The sequence below is a fragment of the Myripristis murdjan genome, chromosome 6 (assembly GCF_902150065.1).
Source record: "Myripristis murdjan chromosome 6, fMyrMur1.1, whole genome shotgun sequence".
Lineage (NCBI taxonomy): Eukaryota > Metazoa > Chordata > Actinopteri > Holocentriformes > Holocentridae > Myripristis > Myripristis murdjan.
Window position 1 is genome coordinate 17,067,004 of NC_043985.1, and position 24,885 is coordinate 17,091,888.

Here is a 24,885-nt window from a genome sequence, read left to right on the forward strand (position 1 = left end):
GCAATGGAGAAACTGAAATAAGTGCCACTTCAAAGTGTCATTGGAAGACCTCACTCTGGAAAGCTTATGCTCTGAAACTAGTCTGATCCTGCATCCAAAGTGCTGACATATAGGTATGTATGTAAATACTGTAGTTACTTGAATTGCTGAATATGCTGCTACATATGATGAAAAGCACAAATCAATTATTGACTGCAAACTTTCTTTCTTATTCTGTTCTTTTCTTTAACATTGTATCAATTGCATATTTTGGCAGTATATATGTGATGCATCAAAAGAAGAAAAGATCAAAAGAATGAGGTTTGTAATGCTTAAAGTGATTCCTATAGTGTCTTCTACATGAATGAGGTCTGTTTTCCTTATGCTGTGCCTTGTATGTTTCCTGTTAAAGATAATTCCTCTTTTTTCTGTGGTTCTTTGGCCTGACTTCACTCAACGCTAATACATCGTTTGGAGCAATAAGTGAAATCCCCTATCTAAAATTTAAATAATCAGAAACACTTTGTTTTAAATAGTAATCAAAGCACGATGATTTTCAACAATTTTACATATATATTTTCAGCTCCATTTAGGATTCTCTACAGAATGGAAAAAAATATCATTAAAGAACGAAGGGAATTGTCTTTAACAGCTTTTAAAGCATTAAACCAGATTATACAGGAACAACTGCTAATAATAAGATGTGATTTAGTTGCATCTGCAACTGGCACAGGGAGAAACTTCTGCTGATCACACCTTGTCTAATGAGGAGAAAACTGATCCTGTGCAGGCGCTCAAGTCCGGTGTGGGTTCCTACTGTCAGGATTTTACACACTGATTTCCCAGTGGATCACACTCTCACAGTCTGATCACAGTCTAATAAGGCACAAGCCTGACAGAATGTAACAAAGCTCTGCTCTGTTTTCACTAAGAAACTCATGCGGTTCAAATGATGACTTCTTTTATCATGTATCTTTGTTAATTATTATTTTACCATATTTATCTATTATTTTTTCCTCTTGTGATGTTGATATATAATATTTCAATAAGGAATGGGTTTTGTAATGCACCAAATGAACATGTGATTGTTTTATTTGTCATAAAAAAAATTTAACAAGAAAATAATTCAAGGTGGACACTGACAAAATTAAGGTTAACAAAACAATTACAGACACCTTCCATGATTTAGAAAAAGTTTACAAAAACGAACAAATTGCCATTATAAGAAACAATGTGACACTGTTGTCGCTGTTTGGCCCTCATTTTACAGTATAATCCTTAGTGTCAATTCCAACTAGGGATTTGAAAATGTAGTTATAGTGCTACCAAAATACACCGCTTTCACCCTTCAAGGAAAATTGCAGCTCCTCCACCTGGCCCTGACACAAACAAACTTTGTTTTTCCATTGCTGCTCGGCGTGGATCAGGGTTGTAGTAAGCCTCCCTCACAGCCTGTAAGAAAGACTCCACCCTCTCGTTGGGAACCATGGAAACGGCACAGCCTCCCCAGCCTGCTCCTGTCAGCCGGGAGCCCACAGCCCCCGACTTCCTGTAACCCAGGGAAACAACAAATAGTACAGGTGTGGGCTGTGTTTTCCTATATAAATACAGTGTGTCAAATGCCCAGTGACTGCAAAATGTACAGTATAGCTCCTTGTTTCTTGGCAGCTAAGCACAAAATAAATCATATGGTCATAGATTTAGGAAAAGTCAATTATTTCCCTGATTATGTGACAGAGGAGGAAGTTGCAAGATAGCCAGGTCAAAAAATATAATTTGTATCATATAAAGTGATTTCAACAGGGAAAAGACATCATGATTCTTGAATGTAAACAGAAGTAGATGTGCTTGAGGCTTGATTTTATCTCAGTTAACTGCTATATATTGTAGCTTTTGAGGTCATAAACTTAGTATAAGCATTGGCCTGCACTGCTGTGTGAAGTAGTTGTGTCCAAGCAGTGGCTGTGGAGTAAACTGTGGCACAAGTCCTTGTTGTGGCTTGTTAAGCCAAATGGTTAGTTTACTGAAATTCAGAGCTGCCACCTGAAGGCTGAAGTTTCAAATCATCAGTCTCTGAGCCTCTCAGCTGACTAAGATTCTTTGAGTCATGCAGTCTTTTTTTTCATCCACTAAGATGCACTTTCATGATCAAGTTGATAAGTAATGTCTGTTTGAGGACAGAGCAAGAGAAACATACAAACACATCGCCACCTACAGTGTTCCTATAGTATCTCTGTAACTTAATAACTTCATCACTTACATTTTCTAATGTTCGAAAAATGAGGAATTTATCTCCAAGAGCACAATTTAACTAAAAAACACACATCTCTTTGCTATCTCATTATTTCAACAGATCTGTCTGATATTTCAAATTGGCTGGAAATGAAAATCTTTATGTAATGGTCTTATTGAATTTTATAAATGTCAACTGCTCATAAATATGTTTGTATAAGTTGCATTTGATTGATTATGACTGCTTTGATTATGGTCTACAAGGTCTATCAACATTGAAACTTGTGCCATTGTATTATCAGGTTGCCAAAAAGTCAGTTAGTTAAAAATTTTAAAAACAAAAACAAAAACATGGAATATTTGAATTGTCATACTGATCTGACAAAGGAAGTTCTGCATTGGGCACAGCCCTACTGTAATTTACTCTCATGCACATGTTATTTAAGTTAAACCAGTATATATGTGCTCAAGTGGTGTTTTCTAAGATTATAGAGCAGATATCATTATGCCAATCCACTAACCCCACCCTGGGATAGATTGTACAAAGTACAACTTTTTTAATGGGTCATATTTCTAAACCTATTATAGCTAGACAATGCCCAACATCCATGTGGGTATGGCACAATAAATATACATCTGAAATGAATACACATTCACATTCTAATTTTATCCCATTCTCCCCTAAATGTAAGCTAATCATAAAAAGCAAGTGAGGTGAGACTTTGCTGTACTCACAGACAAATGTCCACCAGTTGGTCGAGTTCAGAGCAGCTGCACTCATACAGATCTCTGCAACTTGCGTGGCTCTGGTTCATCAAGTCTCCTAGCAGTTGCATGGACTCAGCAACTCGGGAATCACAAAGAGTCTTAAACTGAAGCACCCGTGCAGCTTCACTGTAGACATGCTTGGCACGTTGGTGCAGCTTGAACTGCTTCACTGACAAAGAGAGAAGTGTGCCACATGTCAAATCTAAATCCTTTATTCATTTGCAGGGAGAAAATGTTCCCCTGCAGCATTTTGCTTGGTTGTTCCACAGTGATGATGATGTTTATATAATTCAGTTTGAAAATGAAAAATACACACCATGCTGGGTGTTGGCACTCAGCAGCTCTGAGCAGAACTGCTCTGAGGTGATGCCCAGGGCCTTGCAGATTTCCTCTTGGCTGTACGGCTCAGGATGCAACACCTCGTCCACTAGAGCTTGCATCTCCTCCAGGGAGGCCTTGAGCTCTGTCTGAACCTGGGCCAGCTTAGACAGCCTGCTCCACTCCACACCCCGGGCCTTTGCCAGCATCTGAAGTCATAAAAGCCATGACATCTCACTGCACTTGACTAGCATCCAGTTTGATCTAATATCATACTCATTACTAACACACCTCCTGGTTCTCATTCTCCTGTTTTTTCCTATTTGACAATATCAATATCGTAGTCAATTTTTAGGATTTCAAGAGCCCTTAGCCCCCTGGATGACTGTACCTTTGTGGCAATTCGACACTCAACCACACGGATGTTGAAGTGAGAAGAGGCAGCTTTGTTCATCTCCACGCAGCAGTTTGAGATCACAAACACTACCCCGTCTGGGAGCTTGACATCAGTGGCCCGCAGAGGCTGGAACTCTATCAGCTTTGCCTGACACAAGGAAGACAATTCAAAAGGTTGTAGATAAATAAAAAATTATAGCCAGCATCAGCATCAAAGTGTATCCAACAAACAAGCCTTTAGGTCAGCACAAAACAAGGACTTTTCAAGAATCTAGACCTATATGGAAAGGACTTTTTTGACTTGGAAATTAAGATGATCAGCATGCAAGGTTTATTTGACTTAATGTGCCAAAAAGATGCCATTCCAGTACATACAGTTCCTCTCTCTGCCAGAAACGAGATAGACTGGTCCATGCCACCTCCCTCTGTGCCAATGTAGCGCTCGCATTTGGCGCATATCTCCGCAAGTGCCACCTGGAGGAATAAAAAGCATTATGGAGGGAAGACCAGAGAGTGCTGATGTTGCAACATACACTTACTTCAGACTTTAACAATAACAGAGCATACTACCTTGGAGAGGGACTTGTGGTTTGCCTCCATTGTTACGAGCCCAGCACAACAAACTAAAGCGCTGGAACTGGACAGGCCGGAGCTCGGGGGAACGGATCCATCAACAACGCAGGACATCCCAGCCAAATGAGTGATCCCAAATTTCTCCTGGGTGTAAAAATATTGTGAAATATTGGATAAAGTATCATTTTATTATTTTGTATACACTACTGACACCTGGATACTTATTCCACTCTTGTCACAAATGAATAAATCAGTTCAGCAAAAACAAACAAACAAGCAAACAAACAAACAAACAAACAAAAAACAAAACATGTATTTACCTGAATGCCTTTAACCCCACAGAGAAAGTAATAATGCCACTGTGGATTGTCTCGGTCAATGGCAATGTCCTCTTTACAAGGCACAGTGAAATCCCTGCAAATTGACACACAGGAATCACAGCTCAAGGCGGCATTTTGGAAAATTTCTACCATGCTTTATAGGCCTGTGAATACGACTGGGTATTGTTCAAAAATTTTCTATATTGGTACCAGTATCCATACCTTGACTTCCACACCGGGTCCTGAATGATACATTTTTTCGATACCAATTTTACAAAATCTCATTATAAAATCTCTTGGTGTAAAGTAGTATTTTTCCTGCATATCTCTACGATGTGTGATGCTAGACAGCCAATCACCACCATTATTAGATCTTGGTATGAGTATGCTGCATGCTTATTGGCTTACTGACACTGATGAGATTTACTCCAACTTTAGGTTTTAAAATTTGTTACCGACAGTCATTCGGTACCAAATTTCGGTATCATGGCATTTTCGATACTCGATAGTATTGAAGTAATGTGGTCAGAGCCATAAAAGTATGTACGTTCGGTACCCAGCCCGACCTCACAAGCAAATGTGTAAATTCAACATTAACCGTGAAGATTGAGAACATTAAGACATGAACAAGCCTTACTTGTACTGAGGATTTGTGTTGGCCAACTGGATCGTCCCTGAATCACTGACTGAAACGGCTGCGAGGATATTCTGCTCGATAGCCATTGGGAGAACAGAATAGCCACAGTAATCAATATGTTCACCTGGCAAAGACATGATGACAAAGGTAAGGTGCCATGCCTACTATGGATGAAATTAATTTATTTCCTCAAAATTAGAATTCAACTAATTGGGGTTGGAAGGCCAATAACAGTACCTATAACCCTGAACTGAAGCTGGTAATGTTTTATGTTGATTTTCTTTAACATTTACTATATCCAAGCCAAAAAAAATCACAAGGGTTCAGTGTTACTCCAAGTGCTGTATTCTTGGCAGGGCGGGAAAGCCCCTGAAACAGCACTGAAACCATGACACATTTAAACTTCTGACTGAAACAACAAGTTGTTTTAAATGGGTTGACACAACACAATATCCACTTTAAAGCAGAATGACTAATAACAAAAACTATGTACAGTGAAATTACCTATTAGATTTACCCTTCCAGGAGCACAAGCATAGAAGAGAGGAGATTCTCCATACTTTGTTTCAAATGTATTTTTCAAGTTTTGCAGCCTGTGGAAAAGTACACACAAAAGCAACAGAAGTAATGATCATCACTGAGATTAAGATTTTTTTCCCCTCTCCATCTTTATGTCTTCCAAAGATCGTAATGCTACTCACCTTTCATTAGCAATAAGTGCAGTCTTTAGCTTGGGTGGGTTTTCTGCCATTCCTGCAGGTTTTAAATGACCACGAATGCACTTCTTGTTGTCGTGCAGGTAAACTCAAGGCTTCTGCATATCCTGCTCACTGTCAGCTGAGTGTCACAAGAGGATCCTGGATACTGTAAGAGCTGAATCGGAGTCAGTTCTAACACATGAGTAGACATTGACCCGCTCCCTGCACCAACAAAGTCTCTGATCCTGGAGCAGCTGAGAGTGCAGCGTGAATAAAAGCGGAAGCAGCAGCTCCATGGCTGCATCAGGAGGACTCAGCAGAGTCAACGTGCGCCGCGCCGCGCAGGACGGAGTTGACGTCAGCCGTGTCAACAAGACGGTATTTACAACAATTTTTGTTTTTTATTATTGCTTTTATGGTACGACGGCTTAAACAGCTTTATAATAATGATCGCAAAGCCTACTAATAAGATCGTTATAATAAATAATTTTGCATGGTATCTAGTTTAGATTTCAGTTAGACCTTTCTATTTAATATGTGCTGTTTAAAGAATTATTTTCCACTTAATTTTATAATTTTAAAAGTGTGGGTGAATAGGTGTTGAAAATACGTTCGTGTTGTTTGGGCTTGCTTATTGTCCAATTCTATATCCAAGGAGCCCATAACTGCTATGTCAATGTTTGACCACAAGGTGGAAACAAAAGGTGGTGGAAACAAAAGATGCCACTTCATCTGAAAGTGAAATATGATGTGTTAATGCACCCAGTGTGGATGCCTTGAGGTGGTCATTGCGTTGCCTTACCACTATTAAAGTGGATTAAGTAAGATAAAATGGCCCAGACGCTGCTATGCCAACCTTGGTACGGCAAAGTAACCTTATTCATTCATTCTTATTCACTTTTTCTGGAACCACAGTTACAGTATGAATGCCCTTTTCATAAGAGAACACACACATGCTTATGCAGTGTTTCCTGCAGATTTTACATGCAATGAAAGGGACTAATAGCCTAAATGACATGTTATGAGAGCTTGGCTGGTCTGCCACAACACTGTTATCCATTCTGGATTTGTAAATCCCTTGCCTTGAATAGAGTTTATGTATACAGATACATACATTTCACATACATACAGATTCATACATATATGTATGTATGTATGTATCTGTATATATAAGATAAGAACAATAATAAGAACTAGAAAAATGCAGTTTCTGGGGAAACTGCGTGGGCAAGCTGAAAGACGCTGAAAATGAATGACATCTGTAACCTAAACTATGAAAGCAGACTGAAAATGGGTGGGTTTGAAGTCACGTCCCATTATAAAAATAATAGTGAAAACAATTATCAATAAAAAACAAGTTGTAAAAGCTCTGAGAAGGTTGAAAAGTTGAAAAATTCTAAGCCACAAGGTGAACAGTTTAAAATTTGAATGAAGTAGCTAGCTCAAAGTATGACAGAGTAACAAATCGTTGAATATTGCTGAATTTTGGAGCAGCTGTCCCATTCTTTTTTATGAGGAAAAAAGTGTAAATAAAGCTAAATAATTAAAAAAGTTTTAAAGTTTTCAAAAAGTTGAATACAAGCAAACATCACACAAAGAAACTGAATTTTTAAAGTTTGAATGAAATTTTTAGCACTAAGTATGTGGAAGTAGTTACGTGCCAAAAAAACGTACGGAATAATAAAGAAAGAAAGAAAGAAGTAGTAGGAAGAAGATTAGTGGGCAAGCTTCCAGCTAACAACATATTTACTCTTCATGTTCTTCTCATGTCATGATATGGACATGAGAGGAAGATCATCATCATCACCCTGGCGTGAGGAGCGCAGGCGCAGCACGGCCAATGGGCACCAGGGTGTCTTGGCGCGGCTAGTGCGCGCGACTTTTCAAAGGGGGCGAGCCTGCTGTTCTTAAAGAGAAAGTCAAACCTGGCTAGCCGGCTAGCTTTCAGCTTAGAAAAGTATCTAAGACCGAGCCAGCTTGCACAGAAGATACCGCTAAATGCTTTTAACGCAATTTGCCAAACGCTTATACATTTTCGAGCAGATCCGTTTGACGCACCTTATCTGTGAAGCGCGGAAGACGGTGTCTGAAATGGTTGTCTGGCTCTTTATTGTTGCTAAGGAGTTAGCTAGCCATGTTAGCTAACCTTACTGTTTTGTAGCTAAAACAGTAACAGTTAACCTAGCTAACAGTTAGCAAGCAGAACCAGCGATACTGTACCTCGAATAAGGGATTTAATTTCACCCGAGGAAAGTTTTGCTTGATTAAAACCAGCAGGTAAAGTTAAGGAAATGTGTCTGTTTTGTTATGGGGATTGTTTGATATTAAAACGACGACAGCAAAATGAGCTAACGTTATTCAGTAAATCATTACGTTGAATTTAACCGTCAAAGTTATTAATTGTCGTGCTTTGTCCATTAAATAAGTTTGCTTTACACGTCTTTTCTCAGCACACGTCGCATCATCAGGCTCTGCACCATGTCAATAGATTTTGACAGTGCAGCTCTTCAAACCCAACATGACGAGGAAGAATACGACCAGGAGGATTATGCAAGAGAGCAAGAGGTGCAGCAACATTTATCCAAAGTGATTTAATGTAACCCTATGTGTTATCACTTGTTCGGTTCTACTGTCAGGCTGTGTTGTTGGTGCTGGAGTTGACAGAGCTCTGCTGCTTTGTCCATTCATGCATTTAACTAAATACCACTGCTCCATGACATAGTCCAAGTCCATGACATAGAAATTGAATGACCATGGGAATTACCAATTAATTCCCATTTAGTTTCTGTGATAGATGATGACACAGTGCATCATAATGTTACTTCTTTTACTAGCTGGTTCAATGAATTAGGGCTGATATTTTGGTAGTTTGTTTGCAGTGGCATTACCTGTTTGCCTCAGTGTTAAGAGGACGACATCTTATTGCATCAATGTTATACATATGTCATCTTATAGTTTATGTTGGTGTTTTCATTTGCCATTGTTGTGTCTTTTTCAGTTCTTCACGTTGAATATATGAAATGATATTGCATTGCTCCTTGTCTGACTGGGGAAGCATTATATAGTTGTGCTTGTATTTCAAGCGCAGTGCTTGTTCCAGTGCTACACAAGCATGCTGTGTTACTCATGCCTCAATAATTTGTTGTACCATGAACCTGAGCTATTATTGGCTCAGGGAGAGGGCCTCCCTCCAGGTGTGTCGCACTGAAACTAGCTCTGCCCCGTGTTTTCGCTACTTTCTCTTATTTAGGTTACCTGATTTCCAAGCTAGAACCCAGTTGTACTTGAGTAATCTAGCATGTAGATATACTGTCATCGACTATGTTTTCAGTGGACTGTAATTTTGCAAAATATTAATGCTGACATGGGAAATTATTTAGAGTAGGCTCTCAAAAGTTGGTCAAGTGGAAAATATTTGTCGCTAGTAATTAGAATGTTTCTGCTCCAGTTAACCTTCCTATATGTTTTGTCTAAACAATGGAGTTCTTTGGGAGTAAAACACAGCAATACCACAGGGACGACATGCCAGGCACGTTTTGGATTTTTCACACAGAAGGTCTTCTGTGTACAAGATTAGGCTGGAGGGTTATCATGTGGCTTGGCAGTTGAAGCAGAGGTGTTTCTTGAATCTTAAATCTCTGAGTGGAATATGGGTCCCTCGGTCATCGACACAGTGGAGGATGTGAGGAATATTCAACAATGCTTGTGGGAAGTAAGTCCAACTAGTCTGGATCTGCTTGTTCCATCACTCACAGCTAGATGTTAGCCGGTTCAGTCTGCTGCTGACATTGAGTAGAGTTGCTTTCAGTGTTTGTGTCATGAAGAGCTAAGCTATCTTGCAAAACAAGACATGGTTGTCTGTCAGTATTTTTTTTTTTGTTGTTGTTTCCATGTATTTATTGGATGGTGTTTATGGAAAGAACTATCAAATAGAGTTTTAAGAGTGACAGCTTCTCTTGCAGAATGATTTGCTAACATGAAAGTAAAACTAATCAAAAACATATTGGTGAGAATGAAGGTATTTTTAGGGGGGTATAACCTGTACTTTTAAGATAATGAGGATGAATTTCACATAAAATATTTCTCACCATAGATATGTTGCAACGGATAGAATGAAACCCTACAAATGTAACCTGCCTCCTAAGACACTGTTTGCCAGGCTGTGGTTGATTGCTTTTTTTTTTTTTTTTTTTAAATCTGAGTTACTATTTAACCCGGTTGCGGAGCAACCTTGGTGAGTCATTTCCATGTGCTGCTTTTCTGCAGTTGCACAAGCTGCTCACAGACCTGCCTGATGACATGCTGGAAGACAGCAGGGACTCCTCCTCCCCAGAACCGGAATACTCTCCCTGCAACAATAAAAACATTGACAATAGGTAACATACATATTTTGTTGCAGAGTCATTCACATTTTAATGGATGTAATTTTTTGATGCAATTAAAACAAGTCATAGGTACCAAAATCTGTCTGTAATAGTATGCTTTATTTATTTTATTTAATTTTGCACTGTCCACTCAGCCCACAGTCCACATGGAATCGGCATTGTGAATGGTCAGCTCAAACAAGACCTGCCCCTCATGCTGAGGTATTTGTTGGTTTTGCTTTTACTGGTAGAATTCCTTTCTGCTTTTTGAAAATTAATTGTGTTTTCTGTCAATGTCTGAAGAACTATCACGTTGACTATGAGCATGGCGCTGATCATGAGTATGCCTATGGGAATGGAGCTGGTCACCCACAAAGTCAACCTCTGCCTCATACCTGGAACCAGCAGTCTGAGGCTTGTCAGTTCAACCAAGGAGACTATAAATACTCCAGCATGGGCACAGAAAAATCTACAGAGGTTAGTGATTTCATCACAGACAAGTATCCATCTAAATCATACCCTCAAGGTGCTTGGAACATTGTGCAGTATGACAGAGAGATAAGACGCAGGGGCAAATGTGCAGGGACCAGGACAAGACCAGGAGGCATTTTCAAATGATTGGAATGTTAGGTTCAAGCTATTGTCATTTGAGACCAAAAACACACCTATCCAAGATTGTTACTTTAAGAATGTGCATTTTAAGTACTGGGTGGCTCATAATTTTGAATGTTACTCATGTCTGACAGTAAATCTGTAATTCCATATGTTGTTACCTGACAATGTAAATGCATTGTAGTTATATTTCACCTTGGTTAAGAGACTTTTATTGGATCTGTTGTTCTGTAGGTACAGCCTATACACAATTGTATTTCTCTTTGAAATATTCAGTTTCCTGTCTTGTTTTGACCCTCAGAATTTTGACTGTCCTGGATCAGGGGACAGGAGGGTGGATCAGTACAAGGCCAGCTATAACCCTCACCAACCTGCCTGCCAGCCTCCAATGTTTAACTCGCAGGATGCTCACCAAGAATGTCACTTTGACCATCTGCAGAGAGAATTCCTCGACTCGGCACAGAGTGAGTCCTACAATATTGATTTTGTTGCTGGATTAATAGCACAATGAATACAGTGACAAGAAAATCACATAATAGCTGGAAAAGTGAGCTTGTGATTTGAAAGTCAGTCCTTGACCTGGCTGGGCAAACCTGCTCAAGTGGGTAAATTGAACAAAAATGGACTTTCCTCTCTCTCAACAACTACTATCAAAGTGTCCTTTGGTATTAGTGTAACTTCCTAACCCTTCTCCCCTCCTTGACTGCCTGCGGTTATAGCTATAAATCACTGTCTCTATACAGCTTGGTATATTTACAGAATATATCTTCTGCTGTGTTTCAGATACTGCTGAGAGGGAGCAGCTTGCCCAGCTGCAGATTTTAAACAAGGCTCAGCAGAGACAAATAGAAGAGTTGGAGCGAAAGCTAGAGGATTCAAGGCGCAATATGAGATACCTTGAGCATCAGTTTGCAATAGTCAAAGGTATGTGTTTCAAAATTTTTACTTGCAAAATTTGTGCTAGGAATTGTTATATAGTTTATTATGATATATGATATGATAAAAGAATAATGTGATACAACTGTTTTTTAATAGCATGGGGATTTTGGATTGCAATTTAATATGACTACCAATCACAACTGGTTACTCTTTTGTCTTGTCCTGCAGTTAAAAGCTGAAATGCAAAGTTCTGGGACAGAAAAAAATTAAGTAAAAAACATCAAACATCAGCATCTTTATGCAGCCTATAATTTCCGGGTTGACATTTGTAAAACCATTCCAAATATATTTTGTTTTCCCTAGACCTCTTTGGAAACTCCATGACAGTTCCATTATATTGTTGTTTTTTACTGCATGTGCTGCAGCCTTCAAGGATATGTTTTTATTGATAGATGAAAAGGATGGCTTAGCAGTAAGTCTTAAGGAGTCCAGTCGATTGATTGAAGAGGCCAAGGAGAGAGAGGTTCAAATGCAAAGCAAAGTGATGTCACTGGAGCAGCAGGTGCAGGCACTGAATGAGAGGGACCATGAGGTAAGTTTTGCATTTAGTGACACTGCTACTTTGTCCTGAAGTTGTTTAAAGTGAATTTGGGACAAGTTGCATCACTTTTTCAGAGTCCTTCAGCTCGAAGTTAGAGTTTAAGTGGGAGAGAAGTCCCATATAATGAAGGCATTCTTAGAGGTTTCTGTTTTTAGTGGAGACATAGTTTTGTCCTGCTTGCAGAACATGAAGAAGCAGAGGGTGGCGGAGGCTGCAGTAGACAGCATGAAGCAGCAGATGTTGGAGCTGTGTCGCTCTGACACCCTGTCCAGAGTGCGGGAGCAGCATGACCGAGACCTTGCAGTTATGAGGGAACAGCACGAGGCTGTACTACTGGCAGAAAAGCAGAAGCTTGACTCAAGCTCTCAGGCACTGAAGGAACAGGTCAGTCATGTTACTGGCATGTGACAAACTTATTGGAAATGAGATTAAGGTGTCTACTTGGGCTGGGTGAAATGGACAATCAAATATCAAAATATTATGACAACATTGCAGATAGATAATTATTATTACATTAGTTATTATACAAGAAATTTTTGATTGTTAGTAAATTGTTGGTAATGAAGACATGATGATCAAGCACATAGAGGCAGATAATAGAATAGCTAGAACAGTCTAATAGGTTCAGAAAATTGCATTACTGTAATATTGCCTTTAAAACCAGGAGAAGACAACACTTCTACCTCATGCCCAGTGCTACATTCCAGTATATTATGAATTCAAGGACACAAATATGTTGCACTGTCCAACTGTGGATGGTAAACTGTTAACAAGGTGTCTGTTGTTTTTGTCGTTTCCAGACTGACATTAGCCAGAGGTTACGGGAGCAGTTGAAGCAGCTTGAGCGCCAGAGAGAGGAAGACCAACTGGAGAGAGCTGGAGTCATCAACACCCTCACTCAGCGTCTGGAGGAGAGTCAACAACAGTGTGCCAAGCTGCTGCAAACAGGTGGGTGATGGGGTCTGTTTGTGAAATGCCACCACATAATTTTCCTACATATTGCCTTTTTGACCAGATATCACTTGATACAGAGCATGAATGAGCAACACATAAGCACACATCCTTACTTTTCATTTTGCTCAATTCAAAATGACCTCTTTCTTATCTGTTGCTCTTCTCTACAGGTTCAGTGCAGGAGATGAGTCAGATGCAAATCAAACTACAGCAAGCTCAGTCTGCCAAAGCCTTGAGTGAAAATATGACCAAAGTTTTACAGGTTTGCATTTTTTTTTCATCCCAGGATGGGGCTACCCTAAAAATGCAATTTGTTAAAAAAAGTGCTTCCTAAAATCAGATCATCGTTTTTTATGTTTTGTTTTACATTTTATTTTTAGGAGGATCTGTCAGAATTGAAGGAGCAGATCACAATCTATGAATCTGCAGTGAAGCATGGTGTTATTGCGTTAGAACTGAATGGTGACTGGGAGAACCAGCTGTCTGAATCCTGTATGGATTTAGGATTGAAGAGAGCGAACTGGAAAAATGGCCAGCTTCACAGGTACACAGTGGTACTGTCATTGCTGCAATATGACAGTCAAGGGAATTATAAGTGCACAACATCCAAATTTAAAGGAAGTTGTATTCATGTATACTGAATTTATATACAGAATGTCTCATAAGATAGTCCATCATACATCTTGCATGTCTCTTTGTACAGTGTGTGACCTCCTTTCTTTGTACAAATATGCATATAAATAGTACCTCATTCATTCTACTTTGCAATGCCCCAACTTCAGTACTGCGCTGGCTGACCTTTCGGACCCTAAGTTGTCCAAGGACGAGGTGCTACAGGAGCTGAAGGCTGAGATGCAGCGCTGCCTGGCCAGTCTGAAGGGGAAGAGGCAGAAGATCAGCCACCTTCAGGAGGAGCTGCAGCACTCTGAGGCCCGTGTGGATGAGCTGCAGACCCAGCTGGATGAAGCCCAGCTTAGCTCTTCGGTGAGGACTGCAGCCTACATCACCAGGCTCCAGTTTAATTTTGCATTGCTGAAAAAGATGTGAAAAAGCATATACATTTTATTCAGTTGTTCAGGCTGGAGCAGTTTGGTCCATTGGATTTCTTTATTTAAATGTTTAAAACACTGAGACAAAAGAAATGCACATCGTACAGGTCAGACAATGAAACTTTTATGAAAGTATCTTACAGGACCATACCAGTGATTTTTAATGTTTGGCCTATTTACTACAATTTACCCACATTCTATATCACAAGAAACCAATTTGTAAATCATACAGGGGTACCAAAGATTTCACAGCATATAATCAACATCCCTACATTTAGAATTTTTGGTTAAAACACTCACCATATTATGTTCTACTTCTGCGGCAAACAAAGTTGTTGCGATTCATAAACCACGGAACTGATAATTTACTGTGTAAAGCAAATATTTCCCTAGGGACTATTTTCCAGCAGAGAGACCATTACATTCCACCCAATTTCAAGTTATTAAAACAAAATGGTACTGCTTCTTTTAGGAAAACTAATGTGAACGGTGTTATTATGGCTGAAAGTTAATTTTTGTATTGTAGCGGAATGAATGGAAAACAATGATTGGGTAAATGTTGGAAAAGTCATAACGGAGTTAGATAGTATGACTGCTTGCTCTGGGAAAAGATTAGCAGAAATGTGTACATTTTGAAGATTAGGCTAAACATGCAAAATCACTCGTATGGTCCTTATAACCTAAAAAGGTATACAAATAAAAGTGACAGAAAAAATAGAAAAATGAAATTGTGCTGCAGAAACCAAATTACATAAAAATAACTTGTACTTATACAAATGGATCAGTGTCCACAAACAGCAGGTAAGAGATAAAATGATAACCTGATGCAGACAATGATAATATAAGTGTAGGATGCCTATGTTCCACAGGTAAGAGGGACTAGCCAGTTCAAGCATCTGGACGTGAATGGAGCATCTCAGAAAGACTTGATACAAGTGCAGCAAGACAAACAACATTTACAGGAGAAAGTGCAGGTTCGTTTAAGTTTCTCATCAAATCAGATGAATCTACATTTTATAATGACATTCTTATGGTGCATTGCTTTTTTTTTTTTTTTTAAATAAATCATGAAGGATTGTCTTGTCTTGTGTTTCTTTATGTTTCTTCATTCATGTTCGTGCCTTTCTGTCCCAACTCCAGTCCCTCGAAAAGAAGAACAAGGAGCTGAAGCAGAGTGAGGAGAAGGTTAGGGCTGCCAACTTGGAGCTGTGTACCAAGATGAGGGAGATGATCCAAGAGTTGGACCAGGAGAAGCAGGAGGCTGCTGAGAGGTAGGGCATGAAGAGAAAAGGGTACATTCATTATATTCTTTTTCTCAGTCACTGTTATGCACCCCCTCCTTTAAATTTTCTCTCTCTGTTAAGGTCGGAGCGTATTCAGCAGCAGTACAGGGACGACGTGGTGAACCGGGTCAGAACAGAGCTCATACTGCAGCATGAAGCTCAGATCGATCAGCTCACTGCACAGCACCAGCAGCAGATCCAACAGCTACAGTAAGCCCTCACTACTTGCCAAGGAGAATCTTAATTATCTGGGAGTCTTTGCAGTCATTTACAATGCTTGCTACTTTCTACACAGAACCCAGCTGTCTGAGGCCAATGACAAGATGGTGGCTGTGCAAGAATGTTACATATCAGTCTGCAAGGAGAAGGACCTGCTTGAAGAAAGCCAACACCGCAGGGAGAGGGAGGAAGCTTTAATGAGAGAAAACGAGGTATGATACACACCACCTTCAGGTCCAAATGTATACAAAACTGACAAAAACTGACTATTAGCATTGTGCACATAATGTCTGTGGTATCCAGCTATTCAGGGGTATTTTTTACATATAAAAAGAAAAAGTGAGCATTATTTTCAGTAGCCTTTATCACAGGGTGAAGATGATTGTATTATACAGAATAGATTGTTTTTGATGGATATTTACCCTTGGCCTTAATGAGCATGAGAAAACTTATAGCAAATTCCACTTTATGTACAGTGAGTATTAAAGTATATATTCTGTTGAAATTCTCTATAAAATTTAAATTAATATTCTGCAGACATGAGACAACATTTATTCATCAATCAAGTGAAAGTATCTACAAAAGTATTGATAAAGTGCACACATTCTGTATTATAATGTATAATCAAACAAGAGCTTGTCAAATAGTAAATTTTGTAGATATGCTTCTTAGAAAATTGCCTTTATCTTACAGTGTATATAGCTATAAAAAGAAATAACAACCATAACAAAAATTGTTCACCTTTAAATAAGAGCCCCAACAACTATTTATGCCATGTTGAAATAATATTTTTATTAATTTAATCTGCATCTTTAGAGCCAGTGTTGGTTGTCTTATTAACATGATGATGGCCTTTCAGCTGCAGGGATGTTTCCTTATTTGGACATAATCTGACAGACCCCAGCAAACGCTCCATCATACACGCCACTTGTCAAACTAGTCAGTGACATCTAGTGGCAAGTTCATGATATTCAAATTTTAATGGCGAACTTTCTCAGTGAATGAGCATTTTTTCTACAGGGTGGGCTTATTTCTTGCGTAAATTCTGCAATCTACAGAATATGTAGTCAGCCTTTTCCTGTATTCTAGTAGTTAGCGTTGTAATTTATTTTTATGTATATACTTAAATGGGATTTAAAGCATTGTCTGTCTTGCATGGATGCACTTAGTGATTGTGTTTTCTATGGCATGCTGCATTCTCAAGAAACTAGTTTTCATAGAGTTGAAGTTGCATCTGTTTAACAAAGACTATTGACTGGCTGTCCCTCACAGCAAAAGATGAGAGAGGAGAGCAGTGTGGCTGTGGAAAAGCTGAGGACTGAACTGGAGGCACAGCATCAGGCCTCAGTAATCAAGCTCAAAGCTCTCTGGTCCAGAGAGAAGGAGACAGAGATCCAACAGCAGGTAGCCTCAGCCAAAGCTGCTTGGCAGGAGGAGTTGCAAAAGGTAGGACATCCCACCCTCTGTGTCAACTTCCTTCAGCTTCCTCATGGTGATTTCTCCTGTCACATTTGAAATGCGTTCTTGCTTTTGTGCAGATGGAGAGTACCTGGGTCAGGAGGCTGGAGGAGGCGAAGAGAGCTAAACACACAGAGACTGCTGAGGAAACCTGTCAGACAGATGAGAGCAAGGCCGGCAGCGTGATAATTACTGTTGAGGAGCTGGACTCCAGGCTCAGTGCCCAGAAACAACGGCTGCAGCTGGAAGCTGACAAAGTCAAACGCAAAGCTGTGGAGGAGGCCAGGAAACAAACCCAGAGAGAGCTTCACGACAAACACCTTGAGGACATGGCCAAACAGGTCAGTGGGCTTTTTAAAATGTATATTATGCAAAGTATTTTATGGTACCATGAGTACATGTATTTTAATATTTTTTTGTTGCTCATCTTGTGTTTTTTTCCTGTTAATTGTATAATTTCATCTATATTTATGGTATTTCAAATGGTCATGGGCAGTAGTGTACTTAAACATGGGATTATAACAGGTTGAAGGTGCTGTAACCAGAGCCTACAGCCGCTGGCTTGAGGATTTGACCTCACTACCAGAGTACAAAGCCACTCTCCAAAAAGAGAGGGAGAAATGGGAAGAGCTTCATGAGAAACTTTTAGAACAACAGGTAACACAACCTTTTATCTTTTTCAAGTTTACTCAAAGTTAGTGTGACCACCTTTTAATCAGTATTAATCTTCTGATCATCTGTTTTTCCCCAATGTTGACTGTGTCAGGTGTCTCAGGCCCTGAGGGTGGCAGAGGAGCAGTGGCAGGAGAGGCACAGCAGCCAACTGGAGGAGCAGCAGTCTGGAGCCCAGAGGATAGAAGAGCTCCAAGAACAGGTGGCAGCTCTCCAGAGCCAGCTGGAGCAAGTGAGAGCAGAGCAGGCTGCCCTGCTGAAAGCTGAGCTGGCTGGAGCTAGAGCCTCTTGGACCCGAGACAAACAGCAGGAGATCTCCATCATCCAGGTTCGCAGTGAGCAGGCATACAACACCAAGCTGCAAGAGCAACAAAGAAAACTAGATGAGGCTTTACAACAAGCCAGAGAGGAGGCCAGCCTCCAGAAGAATGAGCTGCTGCTGCAGATGGAGGCTGAGCTGCAGAAGGCTCTGCAGGCCAGAGAGGAGGAGTGGAGAGGCCAGCAGGTGGAGAAGGAGCAGGCATACAGAAGGCAGATCAGGGAGGATTTTCTAACAGAGCTTCAGAACGGACTGGTAGAGCTGCAGGCACAACTTCTCAGGGAGCCAAACACAGGACAGCAGAATACTGAAGAATCAAAGAGGGCCAGTGGGGCTACCTCAGAGGGCACTTTAACACACATCATTCAGTCATCCTGCAAAGATATAATAACCAAAGTGGTATCCCAAGCCAAAAAGGAGTGGAAGAAAGTGAGTTGTTGTTGGAGTAACTATTCTCTAAAGCTGAGACTGGTCTTGGTACCAATCACTGTCCTTATGAGCAGGTCTGGTTCTGCGCCGTTAGTCACCTGAATGCCAAATTCAGAATTTTAATTAAAAGTATGCTGCAGCGTTGCATTGAAATGAGGACCCTTTAGACTCAACTGCCAAAAAAGCAAAAAAAAAAAAAAAAAAAAAAAAAAACCAAACAAACATGAAAGCAAGATAAGAATAAGCATCAAATTTGTTGGTTGAGTCTACATCGTCATCATCGTGGGCCTGATTCACAGATAAGCACTTCTTCCTCATTTGCGGAAATCTTGTAGAGTTAAATGGATTCAAAATATTGTGCTGTTTCAGCTGAAATTTGTTTTTGAGAAGAGAGGCGTCATAGAATTCATTCTCCCATAATTTTGATGCCAGTAAAATTCCTGCAAAACTATCTAATTCCCTCAAACAAGTGTTACTTTTCTGGTTCTGGTCATACTATTTGTATGCCATGCTATCCTACTGGTAACACAGTTATTATATTAAAATAGATATTTAATCACCCATGCAAAATATCTTCAGAACATAAAATTTCAGTACATTTAAAAGGTTCTATAATTGTTTTGCATTGAAAACAAGATATTCAGGTTTATTGAGACTTTACCAAGGATTTGATACTTGACCTACACTTTGAACATAATTATGTTAAAGGGAATAAGTTTCAAGGATAAAAAAAATTGTAATGGTTATATTAGGAAGCAGAGTGGCAAAAGTGGTATCATTGTTAAGGTATTGTGATGTCATGGTGTGTTGTCCCACGTTCCTCATTTATGCCCCTTTAATCCCTTAAATTCTCACACTCAGCCATTCACAAGCCACAAGTGATGTTACTGAAAGTCTGTTTGGGCTCATGTCTTAGGGTGAACATTCAGATTGGACCTTAAAGTGCTATACTAAAATGTGTCAGGGTGTAACTGATTTGTCTGAATATGCCATATTTATGTTTTTTCTGTGTGTGTAATATTTGTGACTTGCTCTCCCCTTTGGGGGTTTTGACTCCATAGATAAGTGAGGAGAAGCTGAGTCGTGTGTTGAAAGAAACCCAGGAACACCATGAGAGAGAAATCGACAAAATACAAAGTAATATCATGGATTTCACCTGTCTCTCCTATGGTCTCTTGTCTAATCATTGTATATGACATGTAGGATTACCATATTTGATTTAAAATGTGGTACAGTGCCTGCTACCAATTAATGTATTTTTATCATCCCATTTTTCAGGCTGTGTGTCCAGGACGACGGAGCAGGCTCGCTGTGGAAAGCAGTGTGCAGAGGCTTTAGGCAAGCTGCAGAAGAAGAACCAGGACCTGCAAAGACACTTGGAGAAAGCCTGCCGCCAACTGCAGCAGACAGTCCGACAGCACAAGGCTGCCATGCAGCAGCTTACAGGTATATTACACATACAAATGAATGTTTCTTAAACTGGTATTTAAACTGTTATTTGACCTGCTTTCTCTGTGGATTCATGTTGATGGGATACACCTCTCTTGTTTGTTGAAGCTGAGCATGAAGGCAGTTTACGACAGGTGAAGGAGGACCATCTGCTCCAACTAGAGGAAGTGAGAAGATCCAAAGAATCCTCAGGGTGTGTGTTTGTTTTTTCATCAGTAATTCCCCAATACAGGCCACCCTTAAAAGACTGTTGCCCCACTGCTGACTTTGTTTAGCTTTGTGATTATTTTTCTCTCCTTTTCCTTTTTCTTTATTCCCTTTTTTATCCTTTTCAATTTATTTGATTGAGGGCATTTTTCCTCTCGTTAATCAGTTGAGATCCTATAAGACAGTTAAATGTACAAATGTTTTAAATGTATTTGAATGCTTTAAAATTTTTTGGTTTGTCCTTGTAGTGGAATTAGTACTTTAAAGGGACAAATTGAACCCAATCAGTGCTTAGGCTTTAGGTGTTAGAACTGCAGTTTCTGATTTACACTTTTGATTTTGTATTCAGAACCAAAAAATGTCTTTACAGGCACTGAAGGAAATAGATCACAATGTAGTGTGCCCCCTGGAATGAATGCACTATAAAATAGAGTAGATACAGTAGTCTGTAGGAAATTTAGGCCATAGCAATGTTCGTTTCATAGGTGAAGTTATATTTTTAACAGCCTCAGTAAAGGTTGATACAGTTTGAATGTTCTTGCAATATTCTCTGAATCAGCCAACAGTGAAGTTATCTAGTTGTGTTATCTTGTTGTGTTTGGGTAGATTTTCCCCTTTTAAGCCATAAGATTAATGTGGGTTTTTTTTATGTTGTACAATAAGTATCTATTGTCCTACACAGCAGAATATGTACTGCATTGTAATAAACAGATGCCAACAGATTCATTCACCTTCCTTACAGGGGTTCTGAAAACCAGCAAAACCTTCAGCTAGCCCTTGAGGAGATGAAACAACAATACTTGATGACTGTAGAAAAGATCAGAGGTCAGTAGCGATGATGTTCTACCTTTGCAGATTACATACAATATGTTTAGGATGCCAGAAATTACTGTTGAGCCTTGTGGATGAGCTTGGGACCTAATTCAGCAAAACATCACCATTCTTCCACTACAATTTGAGACTTATTCATTCATTTATTTATTTGATTTGATTTGATTTAATTCATACAAGTGCTCGTCCAGCGTACCACAAGTGACATTGATTCTGGTTAATAATTAATGTAATCTAAAAGAATTCGATCCAGCAGTTCAATCAACAATGGTTATTGCTAAATTGGTCAGCCAACCTGTTAGCTTCTTAAAGCTGCTTTACCTCTCTTAAACTGGTGTTACATTATGTGAATAATTGCTGCTGGATTCCTGTCTGTGTGAGCTGACTGACATGTCTGCATCAGGAGACATGCTGCGGTACCTGCAGGAGAGTAAGGAGCGAGCAGCAGAGATGATCCGCTCAGAGGTGCAGAGGGAGAGGCAAGACACTGCCAGGAAGATGCGGCACTACTATCTGACCTGTCTGCAGGAGTTACTGGAGGACGGAGGACAGGCTACAGGGTAAGAAGCTATCATTATTCTTAACTTGTTTTCTTGTTTCATCATAGTTTTCAAGTTTGAAGGCATTGACTTCCCTGTCTTCGCAGGGCTGAAAAAAAAATAATGAATGCTGCCGGGAAGCTTGCAGCCATGGCCAAAGTGCTAGAGACACCTCTCAAAAGGAAATCTGTAAAGAACCACAGCTTACCAGGTGAGTCTTTTTGTACAGAACTGATAAAATATGGAAAATCTGATCTGTCAAGTCTTTTCCTCAAGTTTGGTGGATTGGTGTTCTCTACTGACAGGTTCATCGGCAGCTGGGTCCACCACTGGCAACACTCCAGGCAGAAAAGCAAGTGTCAGCAGGAAGCCATCTGCAGTTATTCAGGTTTCTGAGATCCAACCAGAGGAGAGAACCCACAGGAATCAGACTGACGTTGACTCAGACATTCAAGCACCCTTACAAGTGAGGACTAAACCTTTGAGTAAAGCTGCCCCCCTGGACACTGCTCTGTCTGGGAAGGACCAGACGTCAAAGGAAGCAGGGTTGAAAGGCCAAGCACATCTCCCCTCTTACAAACCTTCTCGGCAGGTGATGTCTACGTCCCAGGTGGGTTTTGCCAGTTCATCTCTAAGGAGTAAGAGTAGGGATCTGTACCTTCAGGGAGGAAACACTGTTAAAGCAGGCGATCACTTTGATTCAGAGCGACAGAGTAAACCCCTCCTCATTCAGGACACTCCTGTCAGAGATGAGAGACAAAGCAACTGGAGCATCATAAGTGATGACTCAAATGCAGGCTTCCAAATCCCAACACTTTCCTACTCAGGAAGGAAAGTTGAACCGGTGAAGCCGTTTTCTCTGCACGCTCCATCACCCACTGACCCAGGAGAGTTTGGCAGCTTCACCACAGACTTCACTGACATAACGGTTTACAATGAAATCACCAAGATGCCACATCACAACACAGCCTTGAACTTTCCCTGCACAAAGATGAGCACACACAGAGAGCCCACTCCCGGCGCTGAAGGCGAGAATCAGCAGGGAGTTTGTTCAAAGGCTCTGTTCTCCGAACTGAGGCAGCACCAGCAGGACAGTGGCTTTGACAGTCCTTTCTACCAACAAAAATAAGATGGTGAATGAAGTATTGACTTAACGGTTTTGTACGCCATATGGTGCCTTAAATTGCCTTTAACAAGATGTATTCAGTTCACATGCAGTAGAACCATTTCTTCCATAGTTGCTTGCAGTGTTTAAATGTGTTTAAATGTTTAAATGTGGTTATATATAGTCTGTCTTTCGGTGTAAACAAAACACTGGCCACATATAATGCCTGTTCTGGGCTAGATGATGTGGTTTCTCCTCTTAGTCATGACATTCATTTATATTTGACACACATACACACACACACAAAAAACATTTACAGGGAGTCTTTTAACTATTTGGGCATAAACATGTTTATTTATTTTGGCTCATTGTCCTCAGTATTACTTTTGAATGTTTTACATCACAGTAACACTGCATTTGAGGGGGCTTGCATTTGCAGCTGAGAGGACTTGCACTCATATTGCCTGAATCTCTAAAGAAAAAGAACCTCATTTGACAGTGTATGCACAAGTTTCGCTATGACTCCAAGCAGGTCTTAATCACACTTGCCGCAGGTACCATGATCTGCGTTAGAGTAAACAAAGCTCTTAGCTGTCAAAATAGCTTTGAATAAACCTGCATTTGTGACAGAGCTCTCTACAAATGCCCTCAAAATGAAACTGGCGGGCTGCCCTTAAGTCCAGGTGTCAGGCTGTCATTTGCATCCAAAATTGGAACAGAGCCAAAACAAAATAATGTCCAAATAATTACAGTCCTCAGTGAATATCTTTTCATTTTACAGCATATTGATAGATATACCATGACATTAAAAAAAATAGTCTACCCTACAACAGAACTCACATTTTAGACTTGAGGACATAAAACATTCTTTCAAAGTCACAAAACCCAAGACTGTTTCACTGAAAGAATTGGAGTTAAATGTTCAAGACAGAGTGGATGCACTGTGCTGGCATGAATGTTAAAACTCAAATTCTTTGATTATGTTGCATTTAAGTGAACATCCCTCAGTTTTGTTCATGCATGCCTCAACTTCTGCTCAAGAGGGTAGACATCTGCTGCACCAACAGCACCCGGTGTGTGTATTCCACTCATTTGCATTGCAGTGATACTCAGTTATACTCTGCACTTTTTTTGTCTTTTGCAATGGCTATCAATAGATTCTATTGAGTTATCTGCTTATTTAAATTTAAATTTAAATTATTTTAGTATATATATGAAGTTCATGACTTATGCTGTGCATAGTGGATAAATAAACCTTTTTTACTCATGGCTTGTATTTTTGCTTTTGTTAAATCCAATGATTCCTGACGGTCTGACTAAAGATGCAAATGTTGGATCAGTGGTAATTCCTCTGTTTTGAGGTAAACCTCACCAGAAAAGTCTGTAGGGCTAAATTTAAAACAAGGCACATACTGACATGACAATGTTTGAGACTAATCTGAACTAATACATAATGTCTATTGATTAATAAATAAACAAATAACACACTTAAATACGTAATCAGATTAACTCTTTAGGGATATCAGCTGATTAAGGCAGGAGTGAAAAACTGAAACTTTCCCTCCTCTCTTCCCTCTCAATTCACTTCCCTAATCTTAAAGATACTTGTGGTGTTGAGAAAAGTACTTGCAATCCACTTGAAAATCTTTGCAGGAGTGTTTATTAGTACACTATATGGAGAACTTACAGATTAAGTGTGGTTCTGTGAAGATAAACCAGATGGGAGGGAGTTTCATGTCTGCAGGACATGTAGTTGGTTTATAGTGGCAAATAAAGTGATAAAACTAATGCGAGATATGGTGGTAGGCTGTAGCCACAATGGTCCCTGGCCGTTTAATTGTCTGTGCTAAGGAGTGCTTACAATGTCCCCAAGTCTTGATAAGCGAAGGGCAGCGGGCTGGTGGTGTCTTGTGATCAGTCCTGGAGCATTTCCCTTAGTGCTGTTTTCCATCTTTATCCATGGCAAAGGTACAAAAAGTACAAAATTCACCCGA

The 24,885-nt window shown here is 39.9% G+C and overlaps 2 protein-coding genes across 3 annotated transcripts; one reads left to right on the plus strand and one right to left on the minus strand.

Moving 5' to 3' along the window:
* Nucleotides 1-1,053: 1,053 nt before the first annotated feature.
* Nucleotides 1,054-6,183, minus strand: galk2 (galactokinase 2). Its single transcript, XM_030054724.1, has 10 exons — nucleotides 5,925-6,183; nucleotides 5,728-5,816; nucleotides 5,224-5,347; nucleotides 4,587-4,680; nucleotides 4,264-4,410; nucleotides 4,069-4,167; nucleotides 3,689-3,841; nucleotides 3,296-3,506; nucleotides 2,947-3,148; nucleotides 1,054-1,528 (listed from the first exon to the last, which is right to left on the minus strand). Exons 1-10 carry the CDS (start codon nucleotides 5,972-5,974, stop codon nucleotides 1,321-1,323), a joined length of 1,377 nt encoding a protein of 458 aa, XP_029910584.1. The 5' UTR covers nucleotides 5,975-6,183; the 3' UTR covers nucleotides 1,054-1,320.
* Nucleotides 6,184-7,851: 1,668 nt separating this feature from the next.
* cep152 (centrosomal protein 152) lies at nucleotides 7,852-24,160 on the plus strand. Of its 2 annotated transcripts, none has more exons than XM_030054561.1 (28): nucleotides 7,852-8,198; nucleotides 8,372-8,486; nucleotides 10,188-10,297; nucleotides 10,441-10,507; nucleotides 10,589-10,762; nucleotides 11,199-11,361; nucleotides 11,681-11,821; nucleotides 12,229-12,368; nucleotides 12,561-12,761; nucleotides 13,178-13,325; nucleotides 13,502-13,593; nucleotides 13,712-13,875; nucleotides 14,114-14,315; nucleotides 15,250-15,354; nucleotides 15,521-15,651; nucleotides 15,745-15,873; nucleotides 15,959-16,094; nucleotides 17,155-17,328; nucleotides 17,421-17,681; nucleotides 17,866-17,997; nucleotides 18,107-18,760; nucleotides 19,822-19,897; nucleotides 20,039-20,206; nucleotides 20,318-20,402; nucleotides 21,159-21,241; nucleotides 21,651-21,807; nucleotides 21,894-21,997; nucleotides 22,092-24,160. In XM_030054561.1, exons 2-28 carry the CDS (start codon nucleotides 8,400-8,402, stop codon nucleotides 22,913-22,915), a joined length of 4,908 nt encoding a protein of 1,635 aa, XP_029910421.1. In that variant the 5' UTR covers nucleotides 7,852-8,198; nucleotides 8,372-8,399; the 3' UTR covers nucleotides 22,916-24,160. The 2 variants fall into 2 exon arrangements, with proteins under 2 accessions (XP_029910421.1, XP_029910423.1); XM_030054563.1 differs by having other exon boundaries at nucleotides 18,107-18,340.
* The last annotated feature ends 725 nt before the right edge of the window (nucleotides 24,161-24,885 follow it).